Source organism: Scyliorhinus canicula, chromosome 4 (assembly GCF_902713615.1).
Source record: "Scyliorhinus canicula chromosome 4, sScyCan1.1, whole genome shotgun sequence".
Lineage (NCBI taxonomy): Eukaryota > Metazoa > Chordata > Chondrichthyes > Carcharhiniformes > Scyliorhinidae > Scyliorhinus > Scyliorhinus canicula.
In genome coordinates, this window is record NC_052149.1 from 239,933,536 (window position 1) to 239,959,305 (window position 25,770).

The 25,770-nt window shown below is 48.4% G+C and overlaps 1 protein-coding gene across 6 annotated transcripts in view; it reads right to left on the reverse strand.

Moving 5' to 3' along the window:
- LOC119965495 (protocadherin-1-like) overlaps positions 1–25,770 on the reverse strand; it is a 453,693-nt gene that overhangs the window by 292,938 nt on the left and 134,985 nt on the right. For 5 of the 6 annotated variants that reach the window (XR_005460523.1, XR_005460524.1, XM_038796351.1 and 2 more), the window contains exon 3: positions 22,095–22,175. The exons of the other annotated variant lie outside the window; for it this stretch is intronic. Coding sequence is in view for 3 of the 5 variants with exons in the window: in XM_038796351.1 (XP_038652279.1) it covers positions 22,095–22,175 (81 nt within the window). In the remaining 2 variants the exon portion in view is untranslated. The remainder of the gene's footprint in view (positions 1–22,094; positions 22,176–25,770) is intronic. 6 annotated transcript variants of the gene reach the window in all.

Genomic DNA, 25,770 nt, shown 5'->3' on the forward strand with positions numbered 1-25,770 from the left:
GTTTCCTCCCACAGTCCAAAGATGTGCAGGTTAGGTGGATTGGCCATGATAAATTGCCCTTAGTGTCCAAAATTGCCCTTAGTATTGGGTGGGGTTACTGAGTTATGGGGATAGGGTGGAGGTGTTGACCTTGGGTAGGGTGCTCTTTCCAAGAGCCAGTGCAGACTCGATGGGCTGAATGGCCTCCTTCTGCACAGTAAATTCTATAACTCTCGGTCAGATGACTAGATAATGCCTCAATTATCACCGTACCTTCCACTGTTACTACAATCCAGATACAAAATGGAATGGGGAAGAGAAGATAAAATGAAACTGAAGCAATATGGGAAGGAATAAAAAAACAAAGCCACAAATAACTGCCCATCTTCACACCCACACAGGTAACATTTACAGGCAGTTATAGATTCATCGCAGTAAATTCATGCCAGACAGGTCACAGCTCCTGATATTAGAACAAAGAATGGTGGATGACAGTCGCTTACAGTCTGAATCTTAAATCCAGCTAACTTAGAAGGATTGAATTCTAGGATCAGAGAAACAACCTGGGAGAAGAACGGAACCACAGAGAAGGATGACAAACCGCACAGGGTTATTCAGTCACTTGTACCTGTGCAGGCGCTGCGAGAGAGTTATCCAATTATTCACTCGCCTCTTTTGCTGCAGCTATTTCTTTTGCTGACTATCTTAAAATTTGTGCACCACGGCTGCCAACACTTCAGCTGGTGGAAGCATTTATTCGATGAAATCCTCTTTATTAAATATCCCTCCATCCTGGGGGCAGCACGGTGGCGCAGTGGGTTAGCCCTGAAGCCCTCACGGCGCCGAGGACCCAGGTTCGATCCCGGCTCTGGGTCACTGTCGTTTTGAGTTTGCACATTCTCCCTGTGTTTGTGTGGGTTTCACCCCCACAACCCACAGATGTGCAGGGTGGGTGGAGTGGCCATGCTAAATTGCCCCTTTTAAAAAAATTATAAATTTAGATTACCCAATTATTTTTTCTATTAAGGGGCAATTTAGCATGGTCAATCCACCTACTCTGCACATTTTTGGGTTGTGGGGGCGAAACCCACGCAGACACGGGGAGAACGTGCAAACTCCACACAGACAGTGACCCAGAGCCGGGATCGAACCTGGGACCTCAGCGCCGTGAGGCGGTTGTGCTAACCACTAGGCCACCGTGCTGCCCTCTAAATTGCCCCTTTATTGGGAAAAAATGAATTGGGTACTCTGAATTTATTTTAAAAGAAAAATATCTCCCCCACCCTCCACCGATATGCCTTGCTCAAAGGAGAACAATATCTGCATGATATCTTTCTGATAAATCTCCACTTCAGCCTCTCCAAGACCTTGACATCCTTTCCAATGTGCGGTGTCCAGAATCGGACACATGCAATAATGTTTTTTTTTTAAACTTAGATTACCAATTCATTTTTCCAATTAAGGGGCAATTTAGCGTGGCTAATGCACCTACCCTGCACAACTTTGGGTTGTGGGGGCGAAACCCACGCAAACACGGGGAGAATGTGCAAACTCCACACGGACAGTGATCCATGGCCGAGATCGGACCTGGGACCTCGGCACCGTGAGGCTGCTGTGCTACCCACTGCGCCACCGCAGAGCAAACGTTGCCCATGTTGAAAAAAAAAGCCTCTTGTTATTTGGACAAGCGGAAGTGTTTGCCGAAGAAAGCACCATCAAGTGAGCAAGAAATGCTACTATTTCTACCATTCCAATTATGCTAAGTAAATACTTGTCGACATAAATATGGTGGTTAGGTGGGCGATTAGCCTTAGCCTATGAGGGACTGTCACATCTCTTTCGATTAGAGAGGTACAATGAGCTATACAGCTTGGGGGGAACCCACACTGCATCAAGCATGGGGCAGGGCAAGGAGGTAGCTCTCCACACTCCCACAGCCAGAACAGGAACGGAACCCACACTTTTGGTATTACTCTGAACCGAACATGAGCCACTTCAGCTAACTGGCCCCTTCATGAAGTTCGTAAGGACCTTGTGGAGTTCTTCATGTTGCTAAGTTCAGGATGGCTGGCGTAGTGTTCGCAAAGACCACAAAATAGCTTCAACCTGAACATGGCTATAAATGTATTAACACTACTAATTTGGATTTGGTCCTTACTCCTAAATAAGCACGGTAGCACAGTGGTTAGCACAATTGCTTCACAGCTCCAGGGTCCCAGGTTCGATTCCCAGCTTGGGTCACTGTCTGTGCGGTGTCTGCATATCCTCCACGTGTGTGCGTGGGTTTCCTCCGGGTGCTCCGGTTTCCTCCCACAGTCCAAAGATGTGCAGGTTAGGTGGATTGGCCATGCTAAATTGTCCTCAGTGCTCGAAATTGCCCTTAATGTTGGGTGGGGTTATTGGGTTATGGGGATAGAATGGAGGTGTGGGCTTGGGTTGGGTGCTCTTTCAAAGAGCTGGTGTAGACTTGATGGGCCGAATGGCCTCCTTCTGCACTGTAAATTCTACGTCTATGTCTAATACACAGTTTTTTGAAATAAATTTAGAGTACCCAATTATGTTTTCCAAATAAGGGGCAATTTAGTGTGGCCAATTCACCTAACCTGAATATTTTTGGGTTGTGGGGGCGAAACCCACGCAGACATGGGGAGAATGTGCAAACTCCACACGGACAGTGACCCAGGGCCGGGATTCGAACCCGGGTCCTCAGCGCCGTAGGCAGTCTAATACACAGTTGATAATGAACGTATAATCTACACTCATCTACTACTAATCTCTACACTATAGCATTAACTATGATCTGCTCTCACTCACACTATCTTTCCTTCAGTCTGTTCTCTAGCCTTCTCCTCACCCTCTCACCCGTTAGGCTGAACATCAATGTCTTATATACTTGTGCATCTAGCTCCCTCTAGTGGTTGAGTTATACATTTCATTAACCCTTGCAGTTCTTACATTTATGGTACTACCACGGACCTGACAACCAACTGATGTGGAAAAGGTGGTAGAGGGTCACTGCGAAGGCTGCTATCAAGATGGGTAGGGGGTCTCATAGCCTTGCTACCGAAAACTGCACCAAATGAATGATTTACTTGCACTGGATGAGATGGTTGCCTCCACTAAGAGGCAGAATAAATTGGGTTTGTATTCTCTGGAATTTAGAAGAATGAGAGATGATCTCATTGACATGTATCTGATCGCGAAGGCGTTTGACAGAGTTAACACTGTGAGATTGTTAGCCCTTACTGGGAAATCTAGAAGGCAATGACACTGCGTCAGGATGGGGGGAGGGCAGGGGGGGTATCAGTTAGGATTGAGATGAAGAGGAATTATTTCACAGAAAGGGTTGTGAAACTTTGGAATTTGGAATTCTAATGCTCTGCTGCCCCCCCCCCCCCCCCCTCCACCCCACTGCCTATCCCTCTCCCTCTTGCCCCCTCCCCCCAACACCAACCACTGGACAGCAACACAGTTCACAATGGAATTAGCTGAGTCAGATTCATTTTGACCTCTTACACCAACTAAATTCTAATCTGCATTAAACGTTCATTCACGTCTGTCAATGGAGTAACTGAACTACACGGAGCTGGAAATGCCTGAGTTAATTGATCACTCTGTGGTGAGTTATCTAATCTCAGTGGGACAGCACCCTGGAACCAACTAGCATCCGCATCCATGATGAGGGGGGATATAATAATAATAATCTTTTATTGTCACAGGTATGAAGTGACTGTGAAAAGCCCCTAGTCACTGTGGTGATATGAGTGGGAGCACTGCCATTGGTGCAGAGCATTGGTTTCCCATTGGCTCTGGCTGGTCATGTGCCTCTCGTCTGATTGGCTGGGACTAGTCATGTAACTGCTCACCAATTGGCCGAGAGGCAAGTAGACCCCGCCTCTGGGGCGGGATATAATTACCCAGGTTTCCCGGCGGTCGGCCTTTCTCTGTAGTCGACCACCGGGCTAACAACTAGCTGATTAAAGCCACAGTTTGGATCTTCATCGTGTCTCGCGTCCAATTGATGGTTCATCAGTCACCACATTCCGGCACCTGTTCAGATAAGCTGGTACGGGAATTGAACCCGTGCTGCTGGTCTTGGTCTGCATCACAAACCAGCTGTCTAGCCCACTGAGCTAAGCCAGCCCTCGGGATCAAACCTGGGACCATGGTGCTGTGAGGTAGCAGTGCTAACCCACTGCGCCACCGTACTGCCATACACATTATACATTTCAAACAGCAGCCGGGCTTTGCAACTTGAGCTGTTGCCCAGAGCACACCCGGACTTAGAGTAAGGAAAGGATTGGGTTGTGATTCAAATTCCCAACTCTGTCTTGGTGTCTTCTTGGAGTTGACATCACGTGGTATCCTGCCCTGCCCAACCAAACTATCGTGTCCCTCTGTCTCCAGTATCTTTACAAACAATAAACAAAACTATGTTCCAATGAATCATAAATGAACACAACTTGTGGTGATGCTGCTATCTACGTTCTCCAAGGTTTGCGACTATTAGTGAGCAGTCCATTCATTTCTTATTCCTTGGAGGTCCCAGGTCAATTCTGGAGCATAGCCAACCCGAACTTCAATCTGGGTAAAGCACAGGAGGGTAACCAATTCAAATTAATACTTATAGAAATGGATGGGGTAGTGGGGGGAGAAGGTTGGTGGGAACAGGTGAAGGATATGAAAAAATTACTAAACTTGAGTGAGCGAAGGGTTGCTGTTGCATCAAAACACCGAGGGCGGGATTTTCTGGCGGTTTACACTGGAGGGATCTGCCAATCCCGCTGACGGCGCACCCCATGGTGGCGAGGGGTACGTTTAACGGTAAACCCTGCTGCCAATGATGGGACCAGGAGATCTTGCCGTCGGCCACTCGTGAACTGTTCTCTGTCGCTGCGGAACATGATGCAGAGAGGGAGGAAAGTCCCGCCCAGAATTACGGCACAGAAGGACACCACTTGGCCACCATGCTCTTGGAAGTCAAGACAGAGCTGGCCCATCAAAACCCGCCTTCCAGTTCTCGGTCCGTAGGCTTGTAGGTTACAGCGTCTCAAATGCATATCTGAGAGTGTTTTAAATGTAGTGAGAACTTCTGCCTCTACCTCCCTTACGGGCAATGAGTTCCACCATTCTTCAGCGTTCAGTACAAACTGATGACCAAGCTCCTTCTCAAGTTATGATGCAGATATCCCAGCAATATGGCCTGTGGGAACCTCTGTGCAGTGCATATATTAGATGGTACATTAGCATCTGTTAATTATCTCCAGCTCTGAATCAGTAATTTTGAGGCCTACAGATTCAGGGCCTGACAATTGGGCTTCATAAGAAAGTAGCCTTTTGGCATCTCTCTGCAGTTTCAACATTATCACAGCCGCCTTGAGTTACCTGCATTTATGTAAATGTGAATGATTTTGTTCCTCACATAAAACCCACACATTTGTTCATTAGTGACAAAGTGTGAGAACTTAGTTTTCTAATTATTGAGCTAAAAAGTCATTTTCCACCACACATTTTTCGATTGACAATGCTGCACCGTTAAAAGTCAAATCTGTCACTATGATTAAATAGTCAGTTGTCCATCAGCCAAATTTCTCCTGGTACCAATTGCGATAATTAAGTTGCAGCGGTCGCACGTGCCTGCTGTCTTACTAAAACTCAGATTAGTTTGGCTGACTGGAGGAAAAGACCAAAAGGTCAGACAGACTCTGTCGTTCAAACACACCCCTCCTGTTGCCAGAGCAGAACCATCACAATGACACTGGACAAATATTCAGAGTGTTTCCAACACTCCAGCCTTCATGAGAAAGGGATTATGCTTCTGGTGGGGAGAGAGTTTTCCGATAATGCCTTTGGGAATTCTATTTGTACAAGATTTGTGTGGCAAACTCGGAGGCAGTAAATAGACCTTTTGCTGGAAGCTCAGTGTGTCTTTCACCTCACAGTCAATTGATTACTGCTAGTTCGGCGGCAAACTTGGCGGCCAGTAATGGTCCTTCAATGGCAAATAAAAGACGACAAACACATTATATTGCACAAAAAAAACCAGTTTGCTCATGACACTTTGATTGAGGGGAAGAGTGTTGGCCTGATCTTCTCTGAATTTTACCATCATTTACATCCACCAGTGGGGACCTCAGCTTCATGTCTCATTTCATTTGTTATCCTCAACCATTATTAAACATGAGTTTGGCCTCAGTTAAAATACTGTTAAATTCTGGGGACCACACTTCAGGAAGGGTGTCAAGGTCTCAGCGGTGGATGCAGAGATTTGTGAGTTTAACACCAGGGACAAGGAAGGGTCATCAACTCCGTATCTCCCTCCGCCGGTGCTGCCTGACCTGCTGGGTATTCCTAGTATTTTCTCTTCTTATTTTCTGTTCCTCCGGCTGTTGGGTTTCCCTGTTCCCGGCAGCAGCGCACTGCCGCCCGTGGGTTTCCCGGCGGAGTGGGGTGGCTTCAGTGCGAAATCCCATTGAGAAGCGCCGGGTGTCAGCCGGGAAGAGAGGTCGGGGGCGCGGGGGGGGGGGGGGGGGGGGGGGGGGGACAGGCCGATGCCTTGGCCTTTGCCTTCCTGATAGCCCGGAGACGAATTGTGTTGGGGTGGCGGGAGTCGGAGCCGTCAAAGGCGGGGGGGGGGGGGGGGGGGGGGGGTGAGCCTGCTTTGGGAGGCAGGGAGGGGGGAATAAGGGGGGTAAAACTAAGGTGGCAGGGGGAATTGTGGGCTTGTTATCAGTGGTCGTGTTTGGCTTGTGTTTTTGTATCAGTGGTTTTCTGGTTTCTGATATTTCTATGTATCTGTGAAAATTGCCTTTAAAAAATATATTTTTTGAAGAAAAGAAGCTGCGGGTGTAGAGATTCCCATCACCAGCAAAGGCGCGCAGCCCAGAAACACGCGACTGGGGAGAATCCAGTCCTCGATTTCCAGCATCCAAAGTATTTGGCTTTGGAATATTAGATGAGGAATTCAGTAACATGGAGAGAGTGATGAAGGCTGTTTCACTGGGAGAGCAGAGAGGGTTGAGAGGAGATTTAATCGAGGAGTTCAGACCCTTGAATTGTTCAGACAGAGCAAATAAGAAGAAGGTGCTTTCTGGATTGGTAACCAAAGAACATAAGAACTAGGAGCATGAGTAGGCCATTTGGCCCCTCGAGCCTGCTCCACCATTCAATGAGATCATGGCTGATGTTTTGTGGACTCAGCTGCACTTTCCGGCCCGCACACCACAACCCTTAATCCCTGTATTCTTCAAAAAATTAGCTATCTTTATCTTAAAAACATTTAGTAAGAAGTCTTACAACGCCAGGTTAAAGTCCAACAGGTTTGTTTCAAACACGAGCTTTCGGAGCGCAGCTCCTTCCTTCACCTGAGGAAGGAGCTGCGCTCCGAAAGCTTGTGTTTGAAACAAACCTGTTGGACTTTAACCTGGTGTTGTAAGACTTCTTACTGTGCTCACCCCAGTCCAACGCCGGCATCTCCACATCTTAAAAACATTAAATGAGGGAGCCTCAACTGCTTCACTGGGCAAGGAATTCCATAGATTCACAACCCTTTGGGTGAAGAAATTCCTCCTAAACCCAGTCCTAAATCTGCTTCCCCTTATTTTGAGGCTATGCCCCCTAGTTTTGCTTTCACCCGCCAGTGGAAACAGTCTGCCCGCATCTATCCTATCTATTCCGTTCATAATTTTATATGTTTCTATAAGATCCCCCCTCATCCTTCTAAATTCCAACGAGTGCAGTCCCAGTCTACTCAACCTCTCTTTGTAATCCAACCACCTCAACTCTGGGATGAACCTAGTGAATCTCCTCCGCACACCCTCCAGTGCCAGTACATCCTTTCTCAGATAAGGAGACCAAAACTGAACACAATACTCCAGGTGTGGCCTCACTAACACCTCATACAATTGCAGCATAACCTTCCTAGTCTTAAACTCCATCCCTCTAGCAATGAAGGACAAAACTCCATTTGCCTTCTGAATCACCTGTTGCACCTGTAAACCAAATTTTTGCGACACATGCACTAGCACACCCAGGTCTCTCTGCACAGCAGCATGTTTTAATATTTTGTCATTTAAATAATAATCCCTTTTGCTGTTATTCCTACCAAAATGGATAACCTCACATTTGTCAACATTGTATTCCATCTGCCAGACCCTAGCCCATTCACTTAACCTATCCAAATCCCTCTGCAGACTTCCGGTATCCTCTGCACTTTTTGCTTTACCACTCACCTTAGTGTCGTCTGCAAACTTGGTCACATTGCCCTTGGTCCCCAACTCCAAATCATCTATGTAAATTGTGAACAATTGTGGGCCCAACACTGATCCCTGAGGGACACCACTAGCTACTGATTGCCAACCAGAGAAACACCCATTAATCCCCACTCTTTGCTTTCTATTAATTAACCAATCCTCTATCCATGCTACCACTTTACCCATAATGCCATGCATCTTATGCAGCAACCTTTTGTGTGGCACCTTGTCAAAAGCTTTCTGGAAATCCAGATATACCACATCCATTGGCTCCCCGTTATCTACTGCACTGGTAATGTCCTCAAAACATTCCAGTAAATTAGTTAGGCACGACCTGCCCTTTATGAACCCATGCTGCGTCTGCCCAATGGGACAATTTCTATTCAGATGCCTCGCTATTTCTTCCTTGATGATAGATTCCAGCATCTTCCCTACTACCAAAGTTAAGCTCACTGGCCTATAATTACCCGTTCTCTGCCTGCCTCCTTTTTAAAACAGTGATGTCACGTTTGCTAATTTCCAATCCGACAGGACCACCCCAGAGTCCAGTGAATTTTGGTGAATTATGACTAGGGCATTTGCAATTTCCCTAGCCATCTCTTTTAGCACTCTGGGATGCATTCCATCAGGGCCAGGAGACTTGTCTACCTTTATCCCCATTAGCTTGCCCATCATTACCTCCTTAATGATATCAATCATCTCAAGGTCCTCACCCATCATAGCCTCATTTCTATCAGTCACTGGCATGTTATTTGTGTCTTCCACTGTGAAGACCAACCCAAAAAACCTGTTCAGTTCCTCAGCCATTTTCTCATCTCCCATTATTAAATCTCCCTTCTCATCCTCTAAAGGTCCAATATTTACCTCAGCCACTCTTTTTGTTTTATAAAAGGGACACAAATTGAAGTTGATTGGCGGGAAAGCCAGCAGGGACATGAGGAAATGTCCTTACCCATTGAGTTATTGTGGCCTGGAATACTCAATTGTAAAGGTGTAAGGAGATTGAGCAGTGATTTTTATTTTAAGAAAAGAAAAGGGATACAAATATAAAGGGAAAACTTTACCTGGCTATTTGGAAAGAGTGGGGACCGAGGATCAACTGGATAGTTCTCATTTCTGATGGGCCGAACAACGTCCTGTCCTGTATTTTTTTTGATTCTTTCACAAACCAACTCTCGCTCTATCCCTAGCTCCTCTCTACTCCTCAATGTTATAATAATCTTTATTGTCACAAGCTTTTCATTAACACTGCTATGAGGTTACTGTGAATAGCCCATGGTCGCCACATCCCGCCGTGTGTTCGGGTACACAGAGGGAGAATTCAGAATGTCTAATTCACCCGACAAACACGTCTTTCGGGACTTGTGGGAGGAAACCGGAGCACCCGGAGGAAACCCACGCAGACACAGGGAGAACGTGCAGACTCCGCACAGAGAGTGACCCAAGCCGGGAATCGAACCTGGGACCTTGGAGCAGTGAAGCAACAGTGCTAACCACTGTGCTACCGTGCAATGTTAGTCAACATGGGTCACGTACGGGGCAGCACGGTGGCACAATGGTTAGCACTGCTGCATCGCGGCGCCGAGGATCCGGGTTCAATCCCGGCTCGGGGTCACTCTCCGTGTGGAGTTTACGCATTCTCTCTGTATCTGAAAATGAAATGAAATGAAAATCGCTTATTGTCACGAGTAGGCTTCAGTGAAGTTAGTGAAAAGCCCCTAGTCGCCACATTCCGGCCCCTGTCCGGGGAGGCTGGTACGGGAATCTGTGTGAGTCTCACCCTAAATGGCCACGCTAAATTGCCCCTTAATTGGAGATTTTTTTTAAAAACTTGGGTGGTGCTCCCAATGCACATTTTTTAAATCAGTGTGCAATTCAGAATCTGTACGAATCGTCAGATTTATTAATGAAAACCTGCTCATGATTGCTGCCTTTAATCAACATGGCAAAGTGCTTGACGATTCCTGACTTGCTGAGTTATGGTAGCTGTCATTCCTCGACACTGCTGCTCACTGGTGGACTCAGCAAGCTGCTGTTCTCTGACATTTATTTGCAGGAAGCGTTTAGTAACAACTGTGCTAATGAAAGGGGCTGCAGCTCGCAAAAAGCCAAGAGAGACTCGAAGCTGTTGGGCCATGAAATTTATCAGGAGGGGTCCAGGAAGCACTACTGGGGTCACTGAGCAGGGAAGGGGAGGGGAATGATGTGGAGTGCTATGTAACTCACAACAGAGCTGTCAATCTGACTGGCTTTAATTAATTGCTCTCTCCCTCTGCGTGCAGCCTGTGTCAGCCTTGTCTATGATGCCGCTATACTTAATCATACCTGGTTAACCATGTTTGTTAGCAGATTGTCAGGAGCAGAGAAGTTTCACCTGGAAATATTGCAGCATTGGCAGTGAAAGTCAGATCAAATTGAAAAGAAATGTCCTTACCTTTGCTGAGCGATCTAAAAATGTTTCCCTACCTAACCCATGTCCTTTGACTGTTGGAGCTTTAGGAAGAGGAAGAAGCCATTCAGCTGCTCAACCCTAATTAGTCAAACAATCAGATTATGGTTTATCTGTACCTCAACCCCATCTACCCCTTTCAACCCTTTCCTTCACGACCATGTTCCACTAAAAATAATTAATCTTGTGTCTTAGTAGCTAAATGGATTTTGGAGGGAGTGGATTCCAGGTTTCGACTACTCTTAGAAACTCCATTTCCTCAATGCAGCACAGTGGTTAGCACTGTTGCTTCACAGCACCAGGGTCCCAGGTTCAATTCCTGCTTGGGTCACTGTCTGTGCGGAGTCTGCACGTTCTCCCCGTGTCTGCGTGGGTTTCCTCCGGGTGCTCCGGATTGCTCCCACAAATCCCGAAAGATGTGCTTGTTAAGTGATTTGGACATTGTGAGTTCTCCCTCTGTGTACCCAAACAGGTGCCGGAATGTGGCGACGAGGGGATTTTCACAGTAACCTCATTGCAATGTTAAGGTGACACTAATAAAGATTATTATTATTAGATATGTTCCCTCACGGCTGACTGACCCACGAGAGAAAATAATTCCTCCATATCCAATCCACTAAATGTTTGAAGCACCTTGATCTGATTGTGCCCTGAGTCTCCGCAACTCATGAAACACAATTAAGCAAAGTTGATGCAACCTGTCCTCATGATTTAAATTAAAATGACGCTGCACCTCCTGTATGGCTAATGTCGCCTTCCTAGCATGCAATGGCCAAAGCATAACAGGGTCTAATCAAGGCTTCTGTAAAACATGTGGCAAACCATGGGGTTTTTACACACTGCTTTCTACTAATAAGGACAAGTCTCTTTAATTTCCTGTTTGCATCTATCCTGTCTCCTGTTCCCAGCATGATGTCTCTCTTCAGGATTCCTCACGGACAATGAGAAATAAGAGCAAGCCTGGGGGAAGAAAACCTTTCACCCAGCAGTTCCAGTGGACGGTCTGTTGAGCATTTATGCGAGCTTGCCCTGTCCCCAACCCCCTCTCTCCACATCCATCACCTCCCCAGTGTTGAAGGATTTCACACAGTTATAGTCCTCAATAGTTTCATTGTTTGGACCACAAGCTGTAAATTCACATTTGCAACTAATTTGTGGCTGATGTGCTTCAGGGAGCTCAATGGAAATTGGTCGGATGCTGGCTCCGAACTTTGCCCTCTTTCAACTCCTTCACACAGGTTACAAAGCCACAAAAAGAAAAAGAGGACTTCCTCACCTCTGGCTGCTGGACCTTTGAGGAGCGGGTCAGGAGGCCCTTTACACTTACAGTGTCAGCAAGAATGGATGTGCACTGATGCACTATCTTTCACGACTTAGGATCGTCCCAAAATTCTGAACTCCTTTGTAAAGTGAAATCAGTGCTGCGATGTGTGGAAGGTTCGATTCCGGGCTTGGCTCACTGTCTGTGTGGAGTCTGCACGTTCTCCCCGTGTCTGCGTGGGTTTCCTCCGGGTGCTCCGGTTTCCTCCCACAAGTCCAGAAAGACGTGCTGTTAGGTGATTTGGACTTTCTGAATTCTCCTTCCGCCTACCCAAACAGGCGCCGGAGTGTGGTGACCAGCGGATCTTCACAGTAACTTCATTGCAGTGTTAATGTGAGCTTACTTGTGACACTAAAGAATATTATTATTATTATGGTAAAGTCATCTGTTTATCAAGTGTTGATTGAGAAAGAAATACTGACAAGAAGAGCAGGGAGAATTCCCCAATCTCCTTTAGGTGGCCATGATGTGGAGATGCCGGCGTTGGGCTGGGGTGAGCACGGTAAGAAGTCTTACAACACCAGGTTCAAGTCCAACAGGTTTGTTTCAAACACGAGCTTTCGGAGCGCAGCTCCTTCCTCAGGTGAATGAATCCTTTCGGTGGAGTATTCACCAGAGGAGTCTGAGGAGTCTTTGATTTAATACTTCACCTGACAGACAGCACCTCTGACAGGGCTGTGCTTCCTCAGTGCGACAGTAAAGTATTGAGTTGAAGTAGTTGAAGTGCTTTGGGATTTTTGACTGCTATATAAATGCATGGCAGCACAGTGGCTCGTGCTGTTGCCTACTTGTGGCATTAATAAATATTATTATTAGATTATTATTGACTTGTTGTTGAACACAGCAAGAGCGCCTTAAAAAGCTCTGTCCTTGTGCATTTTGTGCAACGCCCTTGCTTTAACGATACCTTTCCTTTCTGGCTAACACTGCTTGTACTGGCTGCAATGCCTGGTCTGCATTTCCTGAAAGTAATTGTATTCAGTAAAGGTTTCTGTAACCTAAACTGGAAGTAATCATGCGGAGGCGCTTTTAAATAACATTAGATCCTGGGAGAGCCTCGTGGTGCTAAAGCTTTGTATAATCACTCTTCCATCGGCCTTTTCAAAGCCAGTTGAGTAGAGCCTAAGTGTGTGTAAATGTATTCACGCACTGCCCTGTCTATGGGCTCTGTAGGTGCCCACACCGTGGCATATGAAGCAAAGATGTTGAGCTCAACGAGTTTAGACAGTAAATTTCCCATCCATCTTAGCTCCCGTCCCACCTCGGCCTTTTGAAGTTTGACATTCCAATGTTTTTTAGCTCTCTGGCTTGTCCAACACAACCCCAGCCCTCCCCCACTTGGGCACCTGTACCTGGTTTTTAGTTGCTCCAATTAACACGTTCTGCTATCTTACCTTTCAACACCATTAACATTATTCATCCCTCAATTACACCATTAACACTCCCCATTGTTCTATGTCCATGAAAATGTGCCCATACCTCCTTTTCCCCGACCTATCCATGGTCTTCTGTTCTGCCCCACCTCCTCCATCCCCTTTCCGACTATATATTTCTGCACATTTCAATCTTTCTTCAGTTCTGTAGAAGGATCATTTATATCCGAAAGGTTAACTCTGTTTCACTCTCTACAGAGGCTGCCCCTCCTGAGCTGATCCAGCATTTTCTGTTTTAACTCAAACCGCGAGCAGGCTGCGATCTCTTAACTGGGCCTCTTGCCTCTCCGTCCTGCACTGGGAATCAAACTATGCAGCAACAGAATTCACACCCAGTCCAGTCTACCGGTGTAGATTGATTACTAAAACTGACTTAGCATGCCGAAACTACTGAATAATGAGATGTCTCAATGGGTTGAAAGCCCTGACAGATACCAGGTTTGATGGGTGAGTATGGTGGAGGAGATGGTGAAAGTGTGGCAGAGTGGGGAATGGGAAAAGGGTAAGCAAATAATCAGCAGGGTCTTTGCTTGTGGTCATTATCCTATTAGAAAATAAGAACAGGCCATTCAGCCCTTCGAGCCGACTCCGCCATTCATAGAATTTACAGTGCAGAAGGAGGCCATTCGGCCCATCGAGTCTGCACCGGCTCCTGGAAAGAGCACCCTACACAAGGTTAACACCTCCACCCTATCCCCATAACCCAGTAAAACCACCCAACACTAAGGGCAATTTTGGACACTAAGGGCAATTTTAACAGGGCCAATCCACCTAACCTGCACATCTTTGGACTGTGTGAGGAAACCGGAGCCCCCGGAGGAAACCCACGCACACACGGGGAGGATGTGCAGACTCCACACAGACAGTGACCCAAGCCGGAATCGAACCTGGGACCCTGGAGCTGTGAAGTGATTGTGCTAACCACAATGCTACCGTGCTGTCATGTCTGACCATCCAACCTGTTCCTGTTTTCCCCCCATATTCTTTAGCCCCAAGAGGGACATATAACACCTTGAAAACATACAATGTTTTGGCCTCAACTCTTCCTGTGGCAGAAACTTCCACAGGTTCACTGAAGAGATTTCTCATCTCTGTTCATAGAACATAGAACAGTACAGCACAGAACAGGCCCTACGGCCCTCGATGTTGTGCCGAGCAATGATCACCCTACTCAAACCCACGTATCCATCCTATACCCGTAACCCAAACAACCCCCCCTTAACCTTACTTTTTAGGACACTACGGGCAATTTAGCATAGCCAATCCACCTAACCCGCACATCTTTGGACTGTGGGAGGAAACCGGAGCACCCGGAGGAAACCCGCGCACACACGGGGAGGACGTGCAGACTCCGCACAGACAGTGACCCAGCCGGGAACCGAACCTGGGACACTGGAGCTGTGAAGCATTTCCGCTAACCACCATGCTACCGTCTACCCCGTACCCCTTGGTTCTGGATTCTCCCGCCATCAGGAACATCCATCCTGAATCTACACTGTGTAGTCCTGCTAGTATTTTATCGATTGCTAGGCAGCACGGTGGCGCAGTGGGTTAGCCCTGCTGCCTCACGGCGCCGAGGTTCCATGTTCAATCCCGGCTCTGGATCATTGTCCGTGTGGAGTTTGCACATTCTCCCCGTGTTTGCGTTGGTTTCGCCCCCACAACCCAAAGATGTGCAGGCTAGGTGGATTGGCCACGCCAAATTGCCCCTTAATTGGTAAAAATAAATTGGGTACTCTAAATTTATGAAAAATAAATACCATTTATCGACATCTATGAGATCCACCCTCATCCTTCTAAGCTCCTGCGAAGGTAATCCTAACGGACTCAATCTCTCCTCCTATGTCAGTCCTGCCATCCCAGGAATTAGTCTGATAAACCTTCTCTGCACTCCCTCGATAACAAGGACATCCTGCCTCAGATAAGGAGACCAAAACTGCACACAATATTCCCGGTGTAGCTTGATCAAGGCCCTGTATGATTCCAGTAAGACATCTCTGCTCCTGTACTCGAATCCTCTCGCTATGAAGGCCAACATACCATTTGCCTTCTTCGCCGCCTGCTTCACCTGTATGCTTATCTTCAGTAAGAAGTCTTACAACACCAGGTTAAAGTCCAACAGGTTTGTTTCGAATCACTAGCTTTCGGAGCACTGCTCCTTCCTCAGGTGAATGAAGAGGTGGGCTCCAGAAACATCTATACAGACAAAGTCAAAGATGCAATACGATACTTTGAACGCAAGTCTTTGCAGGTAATTAAGTCTACGGGTCCAGACAGAGCAACTGGAGAGAGGGATTTTCTTCAGTGACTGGTGTAGGAAGACACCCAGGTCTCGTTGCATATTCCTCTCTCCTAATGTATGACCATTCAGATAATAATCTGCCTTCTAGTTTTTGCTACTAAAGTGGATAACCTCACATTTATCCAGATTATACTGTATCTGCCGTGCAAGTGCCCACTCACTCAGCCCGTCCAAATCCCACTGAAGCATCTCTGCATCCTCCTCACAGCTCACCCTCCCTCCCAACTTTGTATCATCTGCAAATTTGGAGATATTACCATTTAATTCCCTCATTTAAATAATTAATTGATATTGTGAATAGCTGGGGCCCAATACCAATCCCTGTGGTACCCCACTGGACACTGCCTGCCATTCGGAAAAGGACAGTTAATTCCTACTCTTTGTTTACTCTCAGCCAACCATAGAACATAGAACAGTACAGCACAGAACAGGCCCTTCGGCCCTCGATGTTGTGCCGAGCAATGATCACCCTACTTAAACCCACGTAACCCGTATACCCGCAATCCAACAATCCCCCCATTTACCTTACACTACGGGCAATTTAGCATGGCCAATCCACCTAACCCGCACATCTTTGGACTGTGGGAGGAAACCGGAGCACTCGGAGGAAACCCACGCACACACGGGGAGGACGTGCAGACTCCACACAGACAGTGACCCAGCCGGGAATCGAACCTGGGACCCTGGAGTTGTGAAGCATTGATGCTAACCACCATGCTACCGTGAGGCCCATTTCTATCCCTCTCAATACACGATCCCTAATCCCATGTTCTTTAATTTTACACACTAATCTCTTTGTCGAAAGCCTTCTGAAAGTCCAAATATATCACATCCACTGGTTTCCCCCTCATCAGCTCTACTAATTACATCCTCCAAGAATTCCAATATATTTGCCAAGCATGATTTCTCTGCCGTAAATCCATGCTGACTGTCCAATCCTGCCACTGTTTTCCAGGTTACCTGCTATGACATCTCTCATAATGGACTCTGGAATTTTCCCAACTACTGATGTCAGGCTGACTGTTCAATTGACTTTCGTGGTGAATCCAAAACCTCCCCTCTGACATGAAGGTACCATATGATGAGGAGCCAGCTCTAATCCCATTTCAGGAGAGGAGAGGGCAGGGAAACGAGGGGGGGGGGAAAATATTTTTCATGTTTGTACTGATTGGCAGTTAATAGTTCAAGAAATAAAAAGATTTCTGTTGATATAGACTCGCCTCACTGATAAGAAATATCTTCAACGGTTTCACACGCAATCAATCACCTGAGGAATGCATCGCTTTATGTCATTTAAATCGAGCAAGATCTCATAAAGAGATAAATTGGTCATTCATGCTGGTTTGCTGAAGAAAGCAATATTAAAAGAAAGAAAAACTTGCATTTATACATCGTCTTTCATGATCTGAGAAGAATACAGAGCACATTGAAGTACATTAGTAGTGTTGTCACTGTTGCTATGTTGTCATGGTGCTGATGTGGTTTTGATGATATTGGGCAGGACATCAGGAACATTTTATTGAGTTGATGGCATTATTCAAGCTGCTGTTATCATTCCAGAAACTGAACACATGCTCTGGGCTGCTGCTTTGCAAAGGATGGCACGGTGGTACAGTGGTTAGCATTGCTCCTCTACGGTGTCGAGGAGCAGAGCTTGATTCTCGCCTTGGGTCACTGGCTGTGTGGGGTTTACACGTTCTCCCCGTGTCTGCCTGCTCCGATTTCCTCCCACAGTCCAAAGATGTGCAGGTTCGGTGGATTGGCCATGAGCAATGCTCAGGATTCTGAGGGTAGGGCAGGGGAGTAGGCCTAGGTAGTGTGCTCTTTTGGAAGGTTGGGGCAGACTCAATGGGCCGATTGGCCTCCTTCTGCACTGCCGGGATTCTATGGATTCTGTGAATGCTGTCTTTCCCAGTCACCTGTTCAGTCAAATTCAAGCACTCTGATAGCACAATTCAGAGCATAATAGGCCACAATCCAATGCTCCCCCACATTGTGGCAGGCTGTGACCTGGAAGGTGAGTGTGACATTGCAAGGACGGGATTCCCTCTGGGTCACTCCAACCTGGACAGCACGGTAGCACAAGTGGTTAGCACTGTGGCTTCACAGCGCCAGGGTCCCAGGTTCGATTCCCAGCTGGGTCACTGTCTGTGCGGAGTCTGCACGTTCTCCCCGTGTCTGCGTGGGTTTCCTCCGGGTGCTCCGGTTTCCTCCCACAGTCCAAAGATGTGCGGGTTAGGTGGATTGGCCATGCTAAATTGCCCGTAGTGTCCTAAAAAGTAAGGTTAAGGTGGGGTTGTTTGAGTTACGGGTATAGGGTGGATACGTGGGTTTGAGTAGGGTGATCATTGCTCGGCACAACATCGAGGGCCGAAGGGCCTGTTCTGTGCTGTACTGTTCTATGTTCTATGTTCTAGTATAGGTAGGACTGACCACCGCACAGTCCTTGTGGAGACAAAGTCCCATCTTCACATTGAGGACTCCCTCTATCGTGTTGTGTGGCACTACCACCGTGCTAAATGGGATAGACTTCAAACAGATCCAGCAACTCAAGACTGGGCACCCACGCGGCACTGTGGACCATCAGCAGCAGCAGAAGTTTATTCAACCACAATCTGCAACCTCGTGGCCCGGAATATCCCCCACTCTACCATTACCACCCAGCCAGGGGATCCACCCTGGTTCAATGAAGGATGTAGGAGAGCATGCTGGGAGCAGCATCATTGCACCGAAAAATGAGGTGTCAACCCAGTGAAGCTACAATAGAGGACTACTTGTGTACCAAACAGCATAAGCAGCAAGTAATAGACAGAGTTCAGCGATTCCACAATGAACACATCAGATCTGTGCTCTGCAGTCCTGCCACATCCAGCCGTGAATGGTGGTGGACAATTAAACAACTCACTGGAGGAGGAGGCTTCACAAATATCCCCAGCCTCAATGATGGAGGAGCCCAGCACATACGTTCAAAAGACAAGACTGAGGCATTCGCAACAATCTTCAGCCAGAAGTTCTGGGTGGGTGATCCATCTCGGTCTCCTCCAGAGGTCCCCAGCATCGCATGTGCCATTCTTCAGCCAATATCACTTCATGTGATATCAAGGAACGGCTGAAGGCACTGGATACTGTAAAGTCAATGGACCCTGACAATATTCCGGCAATAGCACTGAAGACTTGTGCTCCTGAACTTGCTGCACCCCTAGCCAAGCTGTTCCAGTACAGCTACAACACTGGCATCTACCCAGCATTGCGGTAAATTGCCCAGGTGTGTCCTGTACACAAGAAAGAAGACAATGAGCAGGCCAACCAAAAAGTTCAGTGGGGCAGGGGAAGGGGCAAGGGCTGGGGTAGGCAGGTAGGGGGGTACTGGCCGTCTGCTGGATTATATATGCACAACCCCCTCCCCAAATACCTTCAAATCCATCGGCAGATGAGGATAATGCAGCCCAAAGTATCTCAAGGGTTAAGGTTGTGCTTCTAGCTTTAGCTTTGTGAACCATCTTCTAATGCAACCCAATTAATTCTCCCTCCTCGCTCTCAGCAAAACCAATTACAGAAACAAGGGAAATAATTAAAGCAGAATAACCTGTCTCTTGGATTTACACAAAAGAGCGGGATCCTTCAGGACGGCATCTTCATTTAAGTAACTGAGAGATCTGCTGGAAAGGATCTCTTGTCACAAGACAAAGGCCACATTGCGTCGAAAGATGATAGTGACCCATTACAGCTCAAATAAAATATTTCCACCACACAATTTGAAGTCTAATTAAAATGCCGTCATGATCGGGATCATTAGGTAAATGAAACTAAATTAATAATAACTGGAAAAAACAGCACTTTATCTTTCAAAACGAGGACTGGCTTTTCTGTTTTGTTCACGTTCCAGACTCGAAGGACTGACTTTGCCAGGCCCAGAGTAGCAGGATTGGAGTTGTTGCAGCCAGGATAGTGTGGGGTGTGTATGTGTATGGGGGGGGGGGGCTGCAACAGACACCCAACAATTCCCCAGAAGGTTTTCCTCACTGTCCCACGAGACCTGGGTCGGGATTCTCCGACACCCCCGCCGGCGAATCGCTGGGGTGGGGGGGGTCATGAATCCCGTCCCCGGCGGCTGTTGTACTCTCCAGCGCCGGGGTTTTGGCAGGGGCGCCGGGGTATTGGCAGGGGCACGAATCGTGCCGCGCCGGTTGGAGCCCGTTGGCAGCAGAAACCCCGCTCCCCCGGGGATTCTCTGGCCTGCGATGGGCCGAGTGGCTGCCTGTTTTCAGCAGGTCCTGCCGGCGTAAATCACAACACGCCCTGACTGGCGGGACCTGGCTCCATGGGTGGCCTGCAGATTCCTTGGGGTGGGCACGGGGGGATCTGGCCCCAGGGAGAGTGACCGTGGCCTAGCCCACGATCGGGGCCCATCGATCTGCAGGCGGGCCTGTGCCGTGGGGACATTCTTTCCCTCCGCACCGGCTGCTGTCAACCTCCACCATGGTCGGTGCGGAGAAGAAACCTCCTGTGCATGCGCTGGGATGACGCTGGCCGGTGGACGCCCTTCGGCGTTGGTTGGCGTGGCACCAAGCCCTTCTGCGCTGGCTGGCGCGGTGCAAACCACTCCGGCCCCGCCTACCCCCTGAAGGTGCCGCATCTTCGGGGCGGCCCAACACCGGAAGGTTCACGCCACATCTCGGTGCCGGAGTGGCCCGCCCCGCCGGTTTGCGGAGAAACGCTGCCCCCCCCCCCCCCCCCCCCTCCCCCCCGGTAACTCTCCCCGCTTGCCATGTTCATTTTTGCACACCTCCGAGGACACTGAGGAGTGGTAGAATCTTCAGTAAGGTAACATTAATATGACATCTCATTTGAACTAAAGCCTGCAGGGGAGAGCCATCTTCGGCATGAGGGACTGCTGATGATGCTGACGGTATGTGAACAGGATGTCACATGGTCAGACTGCCAGGAAAGCCTGCAAACTATAATGATTTAGGCCAGGTTTTGACACTGGCCAATTAATTATAATGTGAGTTCCCTGATTAGTGGCCCAATCAGGGACCCCTTTCTTGTATATAACAGGGAGTGTCAGATCCTCTGCACTCCCGGTGTAGACAGTGAGCTGAATGCACGCCCGGTGTGGACAGTGAGCTGAATGCACACCCGGTGTAGACAGCGAGCTGAATGCACTCCCGGTGTAGACAGCGAGCTGAATGCACTCCCGGTGTAGACAGGGAGCTGAATGCACTCCCGGTGTTGACAGTGAGCTGAATGCACTCCCGGTGTAGACAGCGAGCTGAATGCACTCCCGGTGTAGACAGCGAGCTCACTACGGTCCCAATGTAGACAGGGAGCTGAATGCACTCCTAGTGTAGACAGCGAGCTGAGTGCTCCCGGTGTAGACAGCGAGCTGAATGCACTCCCGGTGTAGACAGTGAGCTGAATGCACTCCCGGTGTAGACAGCGAGCTGAATGCACTCCCGGTGTAGACAGTGATCTGAATGCACTCCCGGTGTAGACAGGGAGCTGAATGCACTCCCGGTGTAGACAGCGAGCTGAGTGCTCCCGGTGTAGACAGTGAGCTGAATGCACTCCCGGTGTAGACAGCGAGCTGAATGCACTCCCGGTATAGACAGCGAGCTGAATGCACTCCTGGTGTAGACAGCGAGCTGAATGCACTCCCGGTGTAGACAGCGAGCTGAATGCACTCCCGGTGTAGACAGCGAGCTGAATGCACTCCCGGTGTAGACAGTGAGCTGAATGCACTCCCGGTGTAGACAACAAGCTGAATGCATATGGTCGTACTGCTGTTGGTTTTGTAAATAAAAGGAATTCTGGTGAAGGGATTTCTGCCTCCGTGGAATTATTAGATAAGCCAAACTGTAAACTCCAAATGTTCTGTCCCTTTAAGAATACTACTAAAATACCCCTTTTGGAAGGCTAGATAAATGCAGTAGGTATGTAACTTCCTGAGATGAAATAGAGGTTAGTAAATTATTTATGAATATTAAACCCAAAGAATTATGAGCTTTAATGCCTGGATTAGCTTTCTTTGTAAGATTCACTCAATGGTAACGAATGTGCCAGACCACATAATGGAACAAGACAAAGTGAAGAGTATGGTTTAGAAATGGATAAAAGCAAATTACTGCGGATGCTGGAATTTGAAACCAAAGAGAAAATGCTGGAAAATCTCAACAGGTCTGGCAGAATCTGTAGGGAGAGAAAAGAGCGAACGTTTCAAGTCCGAATGACAAAGGGTCATGTGGACTCTCGCTACAGATACTACCAGACCTGCTGAAATTTTCCAGCAATATCTCTATGGTTTAGAAATGGATGTTTCCTTCACTATGTATACATCACCACAGCAAGTCCAACCCACCTCTCCATTTGCCTTCTCATCTGTTCTCGCACCTTCCAGCTTGAAGACTCTCAGTCTTGCCTCCTGAGCCGCTCTCTCTCTCTACAAAGAACACAGATCAGAAATGTGTATCTCGCTGTGATGCCATTCTCCCTGGAAATTTATAGCCACAAGTGCCTTTAAGCACAGATTTTCAAAGACAAACTGGAATATTTTCAGCTGTTCATACAAAAAAGAAGTTTGATCGTTGTTGGCAGAACAGATGGAGAATTCAGAATGTCCAAATTACCTAACAGCACGTTTTTCGGGACATGTGGGAGGAAAACGGAGCTCGCAGAGGAATCCCACGCTGACACGGGGAGAACGTGTAGACTTCGCACAGACAGTGATCCAAGCTGGAAATCGAACCTGGGACCCTGGAGCTGTGAAGCCACAGTGCTAACCACTGTGCTACCGTGCTGCGCTATTTTCAGTAGTTTCTGGGAAAGGAGGTGTTTAAACTGGTTCCAATAATTCCAGAACTCTCAATTCGGCAAAACTCTGTCCAATTCCCGATAGTAAAATTAAGGATTTGGAGGGTGGCACGGTGGCACAGTCGCTAGCACAGGGACTACGGCGCTGAGGACCTGGGTTCGAATCCCAGCCCTCTCCAGGCGGAGTTTGCACATTCTCCTCGTGTCTGCGTGGGTTTCGCCCCCACAACCCAAAGATGTGCAGGTTAGGTGGATTGGCCACGCTAAATTGCCCCTTAACTGGAAGGTAAAAAATAATAGGGTGCTCGAAATTTAATTAAAAAATCAACGCCTCTGCTGATATTCTCTGTTCATATTCACATATGAAGACGCGCTGGTTGATTGGGGCACGTAATGATGTCCCACATACAGAGAATTAAAAAGCCTCATTGAGACACGAGGACTGATGAGAGGAGACCGGGGGACTGTATTCCACATCAATGCGATTATTATTTCAGTGACTTTATCAAGGATTTTCAAATCAAGAAGAATTTGGATAAAATAATGGTTGGGGACGTAAGTACCAGAGGATTAGTTTAAGGTGATTGGTAAAAGAATCAGAGGTGACCCAAGGAAAACATTTCATGTGCGGAGTGGTCAGGACTTCAATTGTATATCGTGTTAGGGATGGATGCAGATTCAGCAGTAGCAAAAAAAGAGAACTGAACGAGGAAGGACAATAAATACTGGCCTGGCAGCAACACCCACATCACATAAATGAATTTTAAAAAACACCACAGCACTCCCTCAGTACCGACCATCTGACAGTGCAGCACTCCCTCAGTACTGACCCTCTGACAGTGCAGCACTCCCTCAGTACTGACCCTCTGACAGTGCAGCACTCCCTCAGTACTGACCCTCTGACAGTGCAGCGCTCCCTCAGTACTGACCCTCTGACAGTGCAGCACTCCCTCAGTACTGACCCTCTGACAGTGCAGCACTCCCTCAGCACTGACCCTCTGACAGTGCAGCACTCCTTCAGTACTGACCCTCTGACAGTGCAGCACTCCCTCAGCACTGACCCTCTGACAGTGCAGCACTCCCTCAGTACTGACCCTCTGACAGTGCAGCACTCCCTCAGCACTGACCCTCTGACAGTGCAGCACTCCCTCAGTACTGACCCTCTGACAGTGCGGCACTCCCTCAGTACTGACCCTCTGACAGTGCGGCACTCCCTCAGCTCCTCCACCTCTCTAATGTCTCAGTATCCATTTTCATTATCTGTACCACTTATCATGGGCGGATTCTCCGATCCCGCCGGGTCGTAGAATTCTCCTGCACTGGAGATTCGCGGGGGCGGGAATGGCGCTGCACCGGTCAGCGCCCCCCCCCCCCGGCGATTCTCCGGCCCGCGATGGGCCGAAGTCCCGCTGCTGTAAAGCCGGTCCTGCCGGCGTGAATTAAACCACCTCCCTTACCGGCAGGACCAGACAGCGCGGGCTGGCTCCGGGGTCCTGGGGGGCACGCGGGGTGATCTGGCCGTGGGTGCTCCTACTATGGCCTGGCCCGTCATCGTGGCCCACCGATCCGTGGGCGGGCCTGTGCCGTGGGGGCACTCTTTCCCCTCCGCGTCGGCCGTGTCAGCCTCCGCGATGGCCGACGTGGAGGTGACCCCCCCCTGCGCATGCGCGGTTATGACGTCAGCAGCCGCTGACGCTCCCGCGCGGACCCGCGCCGACTAGCGGAGTCCCTTCGGCCCCGGCTGGCATGGCGCCAAAGGCCTTCCACGCCGGCTGGCGGGGTGCAAACCACTCCGGTGCGGGCCAAGCCCCTATAGGTGAAGGCTTGGCCCCTAAAGGTGCGGAGGATTCTGCACCTTTGGGGCGGCCGAAGCTGGAGCTGTTCACGCCACTCCATCCCGCCGGGACCTCCCGCCCCGCCAGGTAGGGGTGAGTCCCGCCCCATGTCTTTTCCCCTTACCCCTCCATTTAACACAAAGGTCACCACAAAAAGGCAAATAAATCATTGTTGCTGAGGATGCAAGGAGGTGAAGGGAACAAACGTAACATCAACAAACAAGAGCATAAAAACACATTTCTGGAACCAAATTTAATTTTCAAATCACTTGAGACTAATTTCACATTTTCTTTGAGGGCAAACCTCCAGAGCATGTCATTCGGTAAGCTTAAATTAACTCTGCAATGAGGTTACTGTGAAAATCTCCAAGTCGCCACTTTCCGGCGCCTGTTCGGGTACACAGAGGGAGAATTCAGAATGTCCAATTCACCTAACAGCACATCTTTCGGGACTTGTGGGAGGAAACCGGAGCACCCGGAGGAAACCCACGCAGACACAGGGAGAACGTGCAGACTCCACACAGACAGTGACCCAAGCTGGGAATCGAACCCGGGTCCCTGCCGCTGTGAAGCCACCGTGCTAACCACTGTGCTACCGTGCTGTCCCATACGTTCCCAAACATATCTCAACTCCTGCCATGAGGCGCAAGTTATAAATGGGACCTTTCCAGTCGATTGACACCTGCAGATCGATCTGGTGGATCCAGTTTGATGACACCACCTCTCTGCACGAATGTCATGCAAGGAATTGCTTTCATTTGTTCTGCAGCATTGCCCAGGGCATTGATCGACTTTAATTACCACTTTCTTGCCCGAATTAAACAGATATTAAGACCATATTACAATCAAGCTGGCCACATAATGTGTCATCAAAATTCAATCAATCCAGTAATTTGTGGGCTAGCACCACAAATGGCTGATGACAAATGCTGCTAGATTGTAGCTTTTAAAAATCCAACCAGTTCACCGATACCCTCTGAGACCAGCAGCCAAACGTTGCCCAGAACAGACCACGTGTGAATGCAGTCCACACAACATGGTTGCCCCTTAATGCTGTGGGATGACCAGGGGATGGACAATATTTTTCTTATACATTTTTTCCAATTAAGAGGCAATTTAGCTTGGGCAATCCACCTACCCTGCACATCTTTGGGTTGTGGGGGCGAAACCCACGCAGACACGGGGAGAATGTGCAAACTCCACACGGACAGTGACCCAGAGCCGGGATCGAACCTGTGACCTCGGCACCGTGAGGCATCAAGGCTAACCCAGTGTGCCATCCTGCTGCCCTGAGGATGGATAATTAATCAGACAATGCCAGTGAGGCCCACCTCCCAACAACAGATGGAAGATAAACCCTTGGCATGCGCTACATGAACAAATGGACCA